Raw genomic sequence first — 12,307 nt, forward strand, 5'->3', positions numbered from 1 at the left:
TTCAAGTGCTTACCGTAGGGGATATCCACCTTTTAATTAAAGCTGTCAAATTTTAAGATCGCTGAAAAGTCAATTTTGAAATGGTTATTTAAGTATTAAAAGTACTCCTATCAAGTTTTTACTTCTCCTTTACATTTTTTTGTATTTCAAGTGCTTACCGTAGCGGATATCCACCTTTCTATTAAGGCTATCAATTTTTTTATGGGACCACTAAAAAGTCTATTTCACACGGTTAAGTATTAAAAGTTTAATTAGCGAGTTTTTATTTATAATTTTCCTTTTTTAGTTTAAAGTGCATACCGTAGGAGATATCCACCTTTTTTTTTGAGCTGTCAAAATTTATAGGATCACTGAAAAGTCACTTTTTAAATGGTTATTTATTTATTTAAAGTACTCTTATCAAGTTTTTATTTCCCCGTTAATTTTTTTTTCTATTTAAACTGCTTACCGTAGGGGATATCCACCTTTTCATTAAAACTATCAATTTTTTTTGTAGGATCACTAAAAAGGCAATTTTCACACGGTTAAATCTTAATAGTTCTATTAGCGGGTTTTTGTTTGCCCTTTAGATTTTTTTCTATATTTGTTAAAAGTGCTTACCGTAGGGGATATCCACCTTTTAATTAAAGCTGTCAAATTTTAAGATCGCTGAAAAGTCAATTTTGAAATGGTTATTTAAGTATTAAAAGTACTCCTATCAAGTTTTTATTTCCCCGTTAATTTTTTTTCTATTTAAACTGCTTACCGTAGGGGATATCCACCTTTTCATTAAAACTATCAATTTTTTTTGTAGGATCACTAAAAAGGCAATTTTCACACGGTTAAATCTTAATAGTTCTATTAGCGGGTTTTTGTTTGCCCTTTAGATTTTTTTCTATATTTGTTAAAAGTGCTTACCGTAGGGGATATCCACCTTTTTATTAAAGCTGTCAAATTTTAAGATCGCTGAAAAGTCAATTTTGAAATGGTTATTTAAGTATTAAAAGTACTCCTATCGAGTTTTTATTTCCGTTTTAAAATTTTTCGTATTTAAAGTGCTTACCGCACGAATATCCAACTTTTTATTAAAGCTGTCAAAATTTTTTATAGGAGCACGAGAAAGTCAATTTTTAAGCGGTTAATTGTTAAAAGTTTTATTACCTAGTTTTTATTTTGCCTTTAAAATTTTTCATATACAAGGCGGTCCTTTTTAAAGTGCTTACCGCAGGGGATATCCACATTTTTATTAAAGCTGTCAAAATTTTTAAAGTGAATTTTCAAATCGTTATTTATGTGTTAAGTTAAATGTCTAGTTTTTATTTCCTCTTGTTTTTCGTATACGGTCCCTTTTAAAGTAGGAAATATCCACTTTTTTATAGAATTAAATGTCAATTTTCACATGATTACTTAACTATTAAAGTTACTATTACCGAGTTTTTATTTTCCTCTTAAAACTTTTCGTATACAGGGCGGTCCCTTATAAACTGCATACTAGGAAATGTCTACCTTTTGAAGTACTTACCGTAGGGGATATACATTTTTTTATTGTCAAGCGTTTTATAAGATCGCTGAATAGTCAATTTGCAAATGGTTATATGTAGTGGGTTTAATTTATCATTATATATTTAGTAATTCTCCAAAAGCTGAGAGCCGAGAGCTAAGTACTAATAATAATAAATCGTATTTATTCAATAAAGTGACGCTATAACTACTGCTATCTTTATTCAATCTTTGGATTTAAATTCAGAAATAAGCAGTTATAATAAAAGGACACACCGTAACCTAAACCTAACCAACCTAACTCAGCAAAACTATGTGCTTAAGTACTGGAACACAGGAAACCAGACAAAAAGAACTTGAAGTGGGTAAGTCATTATAATTGTACTAGTAAATTGGTTTGGATGACTTAAACGTTTGGAACAGATCATTGCACATCCAACTTCCCAGAGAAAATGACTTAATGACATCTGCACAAACTATACTATCATGCTTATGAGTAAATTGATCCTTAAGGCCAACTGACGTGTACCTTTAAAATTAAACCTAAGCGGTTGTAGCACACAAAGTTTTTTCAATATCGTTCCATGTTTTGTTATATTCAGGTATATTTAGGTAGACCACTGCGTAGCAACTATAGTAATTCAGATGTGATAGAGCTAACGATTCACAAAAGTTTTTCAGGTATTAATGGTTAAATTAAAATTATGTAGCACAAGATGATCAACTGCATTTTTATTTCACCTTTGACACGTTCTTTTATTTGTTTTGAAATCTGACAACAACCAATTCGTCTCAAAATAAGCCTAGATCTTGTTAGACGTTCTGGGAAAACGGGTCAATTATCTGAAAATTGCTTTTGAAAGAAAATGTCACAAAGTAACTATTTATATATGTTTTAATATCTGTAGCCCATACCGTATATCCAACGGAATGCCTTGGCTAGTTATCGAAACGCAAAACCTCGCCGTTCCGAGCAAAATTTATAATAACGATAATAACGTTGAAACAACAATAAGATTAAGGTCTGGAACGTGCAATCACATGTCAATATTTTTCAACTCAACGCTTAAAAACAAACAGTGCTTTACGATTTGTTGGAAACGCGGGCGGGGCCATTGAAAGGGATTTTTTCGGACTTCTTGGGAGTTGTTTTTAACGTTTTGACAACTGACCCCTTACGAAATATCGTTTTCGTCTCCCATAATTGCCGGCAAACAAACAAAATGGGGACTAAAATAGTAAACTTTTAAAAAATAGTATTTTCTGAATTTTTTGTTACATTGTATAAAAATATAAATATAAAATTCTTAGAAAATTAAGTTTTGCTCAACTTCGAGAAAGAATTCATCATAACCATAAAGAAATAGACTAAATCAGTAAGACTCTTCTGTCTCTACATCTTCAAATTGCTTCCATATTGTCCCCATCCGAGTTCGATACTCTTTCAAATACGATTCATGACAAAGCCGAAAATCTTCGGTTATCACACAGAATCACATTCAAAAATTTTAAAAATTACCGTCAACACTAGTACATCATGAAACTCTTCTTGACTACCATACATTGTCGTAAATGTATCACTAACTTTCTGGCACCGAAGAATCAGTTCTTGCAAAAGGTTTCAACTTCGTTCTTGTTCCACGAAAAGAGCAAATAATTTCAAATGTCGAGTCTATCCTAAACAAACCGCCATCTCAAATAACCAATGACGATTTGAAAGCGCAAAAATCCTTAAAAAACCAAAAAAAGTCTCTAAAATCTAATCCCGGGATCGTATTTCTAAAAGCAGATAAAGGTAATGCTACGAATGTCTTTGTGCTGGTCAGTTTGGATTTAGGGGAGGGTGTTCGACGATCCAAGCAGTCTAAAGTTGTGAGTGGGATAGTTGTGGGCCTCGAGGGGGTGAATTAGTTGATTTGACTTTGTGTGACCTTTCCAGGGCCTTCGACTGTGTTTCTCACCAGCTTCTTATTAAAAAGCTATGTAGATATGATATACGAGGTCTGCCCTTAGATCTTATAGCGTCCTACTTGCAGGGCCGACAGGAGTTTCTAGAATACCAGGATGACCGTTCATCACTTGAATCAGTAGTAAGCGGGGTGCCCCAAGGTTCCGTCCTGGGCCCTCTACTATTTACAATCTACATAAATGACCTTTATCATTTCTTGGCCCCCAATCATTGCGTGATGTTTGCCGACGATACATCCTTCACTACATCTGCTAAGAGTGTCGAGGAGTTGTCCGTTAGGGTTGGCATGTTGGAGGACAGGACTAATGTCTGGTTCGAAAATAATTATCTTAAATTAAATTTAGACAAGACCCAGAGCATTGTGTTTTCCTCCAATTGCTTGGTAAATGGTGGACAGTAAGTCAAGTTGCTTGGCATTAGGATCGATGATAGTCTAAATTGGAAACAACTTTAGACGGCCTAGGTTTAGACTGAGGAAGTCTGAGAGCAACTCGTTGAACCTGAAATTGTATAATGTTTTGGTTAGTGCGAGCATACATTGACGCTGTCACTGGTATCGATGCACTATAAAACTGTATAGTACTGTATAATTTTGTTTGTATTAGATTAGAATCTATCTATCTACGGTTGTTCTGAACACAAATGAATATTAGGAAAAGATTCAATTAGGAAACTAAAACTGTCTTAGACCGAGTCACTGAATTCAGAATTAAAATACCACACTTCTGCTCTTCTCTCTCATTATTTCCACATTAAATACAAAATACACATCACCACAACCTTCCAATAGCAATGAGGCCGAAAGTAATCCCATACTTGCCACTGTTTTCCTTCCTTCCCAAATTTACCAGTTGTCCAAAAATCTCTCAGCATGTTCGACAGGTCAATTCTTCTATCAACGAAAAATCCGAGAGTCTATAGAAATCTATAAGCAACCCCGACTCAGGTCTTTACCTGTCACATATATTTTACAAATTTAATTAAATTTAATTACAAATTAAATAATTAATCAAATTTAAATTAAATTAAATTGAAATTAAAAGTGGAATTTAGTTTTGGAACGTTTTTGAGAAAATATTTCTAATGTCTGTAGGTATTACCGAAAAGTTTCCAAGTTTCTCAGGACTTTCAATGGACACCACATACTTATGAAAGAATCTTAGGGTGTAGTATATATTAGCAACTCACATAGTCTGCAAAATTTTTTCAATTTTAGTTTGTCTTAACATACGCGTCATTTATATGTTTTTAAACAGTGGTCAAAAGAACTTAGTTACCCCTTTAATTATAACTGCTCCACGTTGTGGTTATTATTTCTAATTTGTTGTAGTAGAAAAGAGATTTATTTACCGTTAGAGGAAGTAAACCATGTTCCGCCACTGAGAAACAGATCGGCACTTGATCGTACAAAAGCAGCCTGGTAAAAGGTAAACGTGGCCAATTTTGCATGATTGTTTACTCACTTTCGGAAGAAAAGACTCCTTAATCGGTAGTTAAAGTAATTAGACATTCTTGGGTGATTGGATCGTTAGTCATAATGAGAAGAATTCTACGGATTAGTCCTGGTTAGTAATGAGAGTAATGCAGGTGCAGTTTTTTTTTTAAAGAAATGTAATCGGTTTTTGTTCTAATACTAATAATTTAGTAGCAATTGTATGACTTGGGTTTTAGCGTTTATTAAGAAGATTATGAAAATTGATTACGTAATTGCAAACATTAAAATACGATTTTGATAATGCACTTTTGATTGCGTAAAATCAGCAAATTTTAACCTCTGGTTGTAGTTCAAAAAATAGAAGCAAAGCACCTAACGAGCTGCGCCGACATCTCAACACTTTTCAATTTTGGTTATTATCTGCACACATATACTTAACAAACTAGATTTTACAGTTTGGAACCCATTGCACTACACGATATCACCTTATCTTCTTGATGGAAAGCAAGCACTTTTTTACAATAATGAAATGTCACTATTATTATTTTATGTCGTGGCCACGGTTAATTTTGTAGACCACTATACATTTCAAACATCAACTATGATATTTTAAACATGATTTAAACATCAATCCTGTTGGTTTCTTCAGAGCTTCTGTCTGGGCAAAGGCCTGAGTCCCAGTTAACAAACTCTACAAATCCCAACATAAGTTTTACCATTGAATTAGGAACTAACAATAACACAGTCCAACAATAGTTGATTTCCATCTGACATTTGATTTTGTTGTGGGCGTGCTAAATTTAAATTTGACATTTTCTTCTATAGTGTCAGTTTTTATTTGTCAACATTAAACGAATGAATACATAACATTATTATTATTAGTTCAAGAACAAAAACCGAATAAAAAGGTCCAAATTAAGAAAAAAAAGTCTCAAACAATAGTTAAGTCCATTTATTTTTCAAAGCACTGTTGACCGAAAAACTTGCTCCTCACCCACGGCCCCAAGTTTGTCGGCATAGTAGTTCAGACGTTCAAAAGTGCAGTGTTAGAGACTCATATTGGGTCCCATTTCCCAAAATTTCTCTAACATGTTTTCTAGAATGTCTTTTTAGTTTGGATATTTGTTGTTTCCCATAAAAACTTTAATAACATCAGTAAAATGCATGCAAAATTTCACACACAAAGTATTCATCTTCCATTGATCGCGTTATTTCTGAAGCTGAGAAAATTCCACATGGGTATATAAAATATGGTCCATCTTTATTTAAAGTTTTAACATGGTATGACAATTTTTCGTGAATCAATAAGACTATCGTGAAGAATATTTTTCATTTGGGAGTTAAATTAACCCTTTTAGGCCAGTGGTTTGTTTAACCCAATGTTGCTGTCTGTTTCTATTGTTTTAATCACCAAAAAATAGAGGTACTTCAAATATCTTGGCTGCTGAGCTAGTAAAAGCTCCACAATTTTTAAGTTACCATAAATCATCGAACTATAGTCCTTCTATTTCATTTTCTCAAGCATTAGTTCCAGATTTTCGTAGCGTTCTTACATTTGCGCAGAATCAGCAACAGATACAGAAACAAAAAGACTTCCGTTGCGCAAAAGAACAGTTTTAAGGCTTCTCTTGGATGAGTCAATAAAAAGCCTGCAGTCCTCAGAATTATACTCTATACCAAGTTTTTTTATTACATTAAGAATATCGATTCAACAAACAAGTGAAGCACTTTGTTCAAAATCACCTATAAATTCTGTCTCGCGCTTACTAAAATATGAGATCTTAACGTCTTGTTCTTAGGTAAACTAAGTTAAGTTTTCATTGTGAAAATAACTATGGTTGGTTTAGGTTCAGAAAAACTGGTAGTATCTTCTTCTAAATTGGCTGGATTCACAGGTATTGGGACATCTGATTTGAGGATCGAATAAACAATGTTTTTCAAATTTTTATTATTTATTTACGAACATTGCACATGCAGAAATAGTCATCACGACGATTTGTTGGCTCTTTCCATATCATCGATATTTCAGAAAATAGGGAATGCCTGGTACAAACAACATGTGGCGCCCCAGGTTTGTCCTGTTCACCAATTTTTACATTAAAATTAATAAATATGACATCTCAAAAATTAATTCAAAAATGTTGCCTGATGGAAACAAAAAACCATTGCTTTTCTACTAGTTTAAATAACTCCCAAAATATGAAAAATCTTTGTTGACTTATGAATTTCCCACTTTTATTAACATTGGGTATTTCAGTTTGCAAAAACTTAAGCACACACGCCGATACCCTGATGCATTATCACATCACTATCTATCATAGAACCCTAAAACTATCTCAGCACAAGTTGCTGAATCGAAAATTAAAACGCCAAGCTTGCCATTATAAAATATGTTAGAGAAAAGTTTTGCTGTTTTGCGCGAGCCAACTGTTCGTCCGTAACCATGGCAACCGCCTTTATTCGCGCCCCGCCGGAGAATTCGTCAGAGTGGGGATCTACATCGCGTAGAGAAACACCGCCGCGAAGTACAACACCGCAAGTTGCACTTAGTACTTTTTGATTCTCTTCCCGTTTATCCATTTCTGTTAATTGGATTCTGTGAATCGTGATTTCTTTTCATTGAAGTTCTTAATCAGAACTTCGGGTTTGATTTCACGGCCGTTTAAACTCCGCCGACAAAATATCATCATAACCTTCCAGAGAAAATGAGCCACTGTGGTCCTTCCTTACATTCAAAACAAATCAAAAGTACTTAAGAAATATAACATACAATCTCTCAACGTATTCCGTTTTTTATGCAAAGAATTTATAGCATTGCAGCAAATAAAATATTAGAGAAATAGAAAAATCCAAGAATCTATAACAGTAACTCAGTTCATTACCTTTCACCAATATGGGAATCAGTCATCGGAAACAATGTTCATGCCCCTTCTTTAGCTCCGCCTCCCTCAAACTATATTTCAGCAGGTGCAGAGTAGAATAGAGATGTTTCAAATGATTGGCGAAAGCTCGATTGATCAACAACCAACGCAAAAGAAATCCAGAAGATTTGTAGAATCATAGGATTTTAGAGAATTAATAAAAAAAGCAAGTTTAGGATGGCCAGTTAACAGTTCGTGGAGAATCCCTTTCAAGCGACCGGGATGCAGTCTTGCCGTTTATGGGAAAGTTTGCTGGTATGATGAAAGAAAAAACCTTTTACGGAGTGTTCTTCCAAACAAAAACCTTAGCACATTCAGGATAAAAATTTGCTCAATGGCGAAAAGTTAGCAAAGAACGAATCACTTGCCTTGCTTTGCCTTTTATGCCTCGGGACCCCATAAATTTAAATTATTGGTTGGAGCACCCCTCCAGTGTCAACTTTTTGCCACTACGACTAAAATATTTAACAGCTAAAGTATATAATAATAAAAATAATAATAATTCGAGCTAGTTTAAATACTGTAAAACCATGACAGGGTCTCTTTGCTTTGCTTGCTTTGCTTTAATTCGGGAGACTGAACGGGGAGAAAAGAAAAGTGATGTGGGAGGTGGGTACGGACTTACACCGTCGACTGTATCCACGATTTGGAAGTGCAAAGAAAAAATCATTCAGGCTGAAGCGGCGGGTAGTAAAAAACTAAGAAAGCCAAAATTTGAAGATTTGGATCGAACAATGTTGCAGTGGTTCCAACAGCAACGTCTTAAAAATGCACCACTCTCTGGACCTATCGTAAAACTAACAGCAGAAAAGTTTGCTGAACAGCTTGGCATTATCGATTTCAAGGTTTCGGAAGTCATTAACGTCCCTAACGATTGGCTGGAGAAGACGTGGCCAAAACTAACAGAAAAGTACCCTGCTGACGACATTTTTAATGCTGACGAAACTACTAGTTTTTTCAAAATGACGCTAGATAAAACTGTTAAATTTCGAAGCGAAAAGTGTGTGGGTGGAAAACTTCCCAAAGAACGTATAACAGTGTTAGTAGCTGCCAATATGACTGGGAGAGAAAAAAGAAAGCTAATCGTGATTGTAAAATCAACTAACCCAAGATGACATCGCAAATTTTTGAAAAGCAGATACGGAAATGTGATGCAGAATTAAAGCGGAGGAAAATATTACTTCTCTTAGATAACTGCCCTGCACATCCCCATATTCCAAATCTACGGAATATTGAATTGGCATTTCTTCCATGCAAAACAACAAGTGTATTACATCCGATGGAGCAGGGCGTAATAAAAAGTCTTAAGAGTCGATACAGGAAAAACATTTTAATGGAAATGTTCGAGTCCGAAGACAAAATTACCATCATTATGCTAGTTGCAGTTAACTTTATTAGTAGAGCTTGGAAAGAGATGACAGCAGAAACAATTCAACGTTCCTATCGCCATGCGGGATCTATTACCGAGACAGAATGCGAACACTAAGCGAGTGGATAAAGCAGTTTCAAAAAACAATTACGTTTACAAGTGAGGAGTTGCAAGATTTGATGATGAAGGATAAGGAGATAAGGAACAAACAAGAAAGGGTGAGGAAGAGCATCAAGAGGAACAAGAAGATGAAGTTAATCTGGGACCACAACAAGCCCTATATTCAGTTAAGTTGCTAGAGATTTTTTTTTATATATCATCATATAAGATGCCCCTCTCGAAGAAATGGTGAAAATACAAAAGTACGAGATGCGTATTTTCATACTAAAAAAATTCGAAAGAAAATGACCGATTATTTACATTAAATGTAGTTCTTAAATATGTATATAAAATGTTCCTTAGTAGATGTTAAAATATGTATATAAAATAATTAAATATCTTTCAAGTACCTACAACTCTCTTCAATTTCCCTATATGAAGTGTCGACTGTATAGATAAATCTACCTGAACGCTTTTAGGTCTACTGCTATCAAATTCTACAAAAATGACTAACCAGAATATTTATTTCCACATGAATAAAGAAAACAATCAACGAGGAAACTAAACAAATTTTACTTGGGATATCGCTCACATTGACAATTGCACTGGTTCGAAGCTTCATAAGCCCTTGGAGCCCGGGACATCCCGAGTGGCATCGGACACCTACTTGATCGGAACCATTCGCCTGAAGTCGGGTTCATTGTCCAATGGGACGGCTTTTCCGGCCCCCTAACACTCATTTTGCGTTCCCTACTGGTGCTCCTCTTCCTCGTTTTGCGAATACCTCTTTCCTTGCACCGACATTGATCTCCCGCGCAGCACTTCCCCTTATCACCTCTCAGCTCTGTGATTTTCCTTATGATCGGTTCTTCGCTCTCGCTGCTTTCCTCATAATCGATTATAGGCCTTTCCAGGGGCCTGTTATGCCTGCTCCTGTTTTCAAACTCCTCCATTGCCTTCTTCACTCTGTTCCGATTGCGCGAGTGTAGCGTCTCCTGGAGTTCCTCTACCAAGTCCAAATACTCGTCGTTATTCTGATACGGTAGGTCCGTCATGCTAGGCCTACGGATTTCCTCATAGTCTTCGTGGGTATAGTCCGAATCAGGTTCCGCTATACCGTGTTTGTAGCAACACCCGCATTTGTCGTAGCATTGACGCACCTCTTTTCGTCTAGGTGAATACATCCTGGGGTGTGGTGGAGGAACTGGCGGCGGAGGGGGTAAAAATTCTGGATATTTGACGTGTCCCGGGATATCGGGTAACGTGTAATCGGAAGAAGTTCGAGGAACGCTGGTGACGTAATCAACCGGCTCGTGATACATTTCCACATGTTTTGGGCATTTGCAACAGGCATGTTTGCAATCGTGTATATGGTCTACTTGGTTTCTATCTCGTTGGGGTTTATGAGCCTCCATTGCCTTGTAATGCACGCATTTGCAACAACTAGGGTCGGTAATCTCGGCTTCTCTTTCCGGCATATCCGACGACAAACCTTCATCAGGTGGCGGTTTTGATTTCAAAGATGACGACGTGGAATACCTTGGGGTGGAAACGATCGACTTACTTTCCGGGGTGAAAGGCTTGGGTCCGAACCTAACGGTATTATTGGACGAACGGTAGAAGTCGTTGTCGGAAGTTTGCTGGATTTTATCGCTAGCCAGGATGATCTTGCCCAGCCTACCGTCATGAACCCAGCAATTTTTGTGCAGGGGAAACGTGTCCCGTGTGGTTACCAGTTTGTCCATGCTTTTGGGCGACTGAGCCGGCAAGATATCCAACGCGGCGTCCTTGTCTAATTGTTCTAACGGTTGCTCTTCGCTTATGAGCGTGTTCTGAAGCGACACCTGCAGTTTAATAGTCGGCGACTCGCGCTTAGCTGTGGCAGGTCTTAGCAGCGACGACCTCTGACACGATGTTTTGTCAGGGTCCAGGTTTTGAACCAGCGAGATCTCGGTTTTCTCGTCCTTGTACAGCAACTGATTCAGGTTCGTAGTCTGCGGTCTTTTCTCCACTGCCGGAACCTCCAAAGGCTGCAAACTGTGTCTCGGTCTAAATTGTCCGTTGTTTTCCGTCGAGATCCTACGTTTCGGCACCGATTCTAATGCGGCCATCAGTGCTTGCTCCAACGCGCTGTGGACAACGGACGGTGTCCTTTCGGAGCTTTCTATTTCTTTAGGTGTACTTTCCATTAGGCTGCGGGATGGTTCCGGTTCTTCAATGTCGTCAACACGATCGACAGCCGTGTCAGGTTTGTAATGTACTTCTGGCGGCGGCGCCAGCGATACTAGTCCGCCAGGACGAGGTCCTCCGAATAAGGCGAAACAAGTAGATTCGCTCAACGCGCTGTCTGATGATGCGGCTGTGATATTTTCGGTCAAAGTCAATGTCGACTGAGTCATCGGATAACCTGGGGCTCTGGTAGGTGTGAAATCTTCCACGTCCTTCGGATATCTACGGTTTACCGGTGGCGGGGTTTGAGTGGGAAAAGCTTTGGCAGTTGCTATGTCTAAAATCAAATATCACCATGTAGAAAAAAATTACCTAGAAGATCTGTTGATGGTTTCTTACTGTAACTTCTGTAGGAGAATTTGCTGTTTGAGTGGGATGACCGACCACCCCTGAGTCTGGAATCGGAGGAGAATGGCAGCAGTGGCTCTTCTTCCGAATCTTCGCTGGATAACCGATTGCAGACTCTATAGGTAGGTGAATCTAATTCGAACGTGTCCCAATTTTCGTTGTAGTAGTTGTACGACTGGACGTGAACCGTTTCCCCTGTGTCCTGAAGATGGAACGGAAGCTCGCGGTCAATGTTTCGACGCTGGAATTTCAAACGACACAAAATGAAATTTGTAAACGAAAAACGAGACCACTTTGTCAATTTGACGTACTGACGCGATTATCAATAAAGAAAACGTCTGTCAAACCAGCCTATTGTTGCCTATTGACTAACCAAAGGAGATTTGACCAACGGCAATATTTGCAATATGATACAATTGCAATATATATTATTAATAAACTGTTTTCACGCTCAGTGC

At 37.1% G+C, this 12,307-nt stretch overlaps 1 protein-coding gene across 1 annotated transcript; it reads right to left on the bottom strand.

Moving 5' to 3' along the window:
* Window positions 1-9,831: 9,831 nt before the first annotated feature.
* LOC132702186 (uncharacterized) lies at window positions 9,832-12,158 on the bottom strand. The gene is made up of 2 exons (XM_060670688.1): window positions 11,841-12,158; window positions 9,832-11,778 (listed from the first exon to the last, which is right to left on the bottom strand). Exon 2 carries the CDS (start codon window positions 11,669-11,671, stop codon window positions 9,845-9,847), a length of 1,827 nt encoding a protein of 608 aa, XP_060526671.1. The 5' UTR covers window positions 11,672-11,778; window positions 11,841-12,158; the 3' UTR covers window positions 9,832-9,844.
* Window positions 12,159-12,307: the final 149 nt, after the last annotated feature.

The sequence above is a fragment of the Cylas formicarius genome, unplaced genomic scaffold (genome assembly GCF_029955315.1).
Source record: "Cylas formicarius isolate icCylForm1 unplaced genomic scaffold, icCylForm1.1 PGA_scaffold_10__41_contigs__length_53128322, whole genome shotgun sequence".
Classification (NCBI taxonomy): domain Eukaryota; kingdom Metazoa; phylum Arthropoda; class Insecta; order Coleoptera; family Brentidae; genus Cylas; species Cylas formicarius.

Coding starts and splice junctions, on each gene's coding strand:
- LOC132702186 (XM_060670688.1), bottom strand. CDS start 11,671: ATGACTCAGTCGACATTGACTTTGACCGAAAATATCACAGCCGCATCA.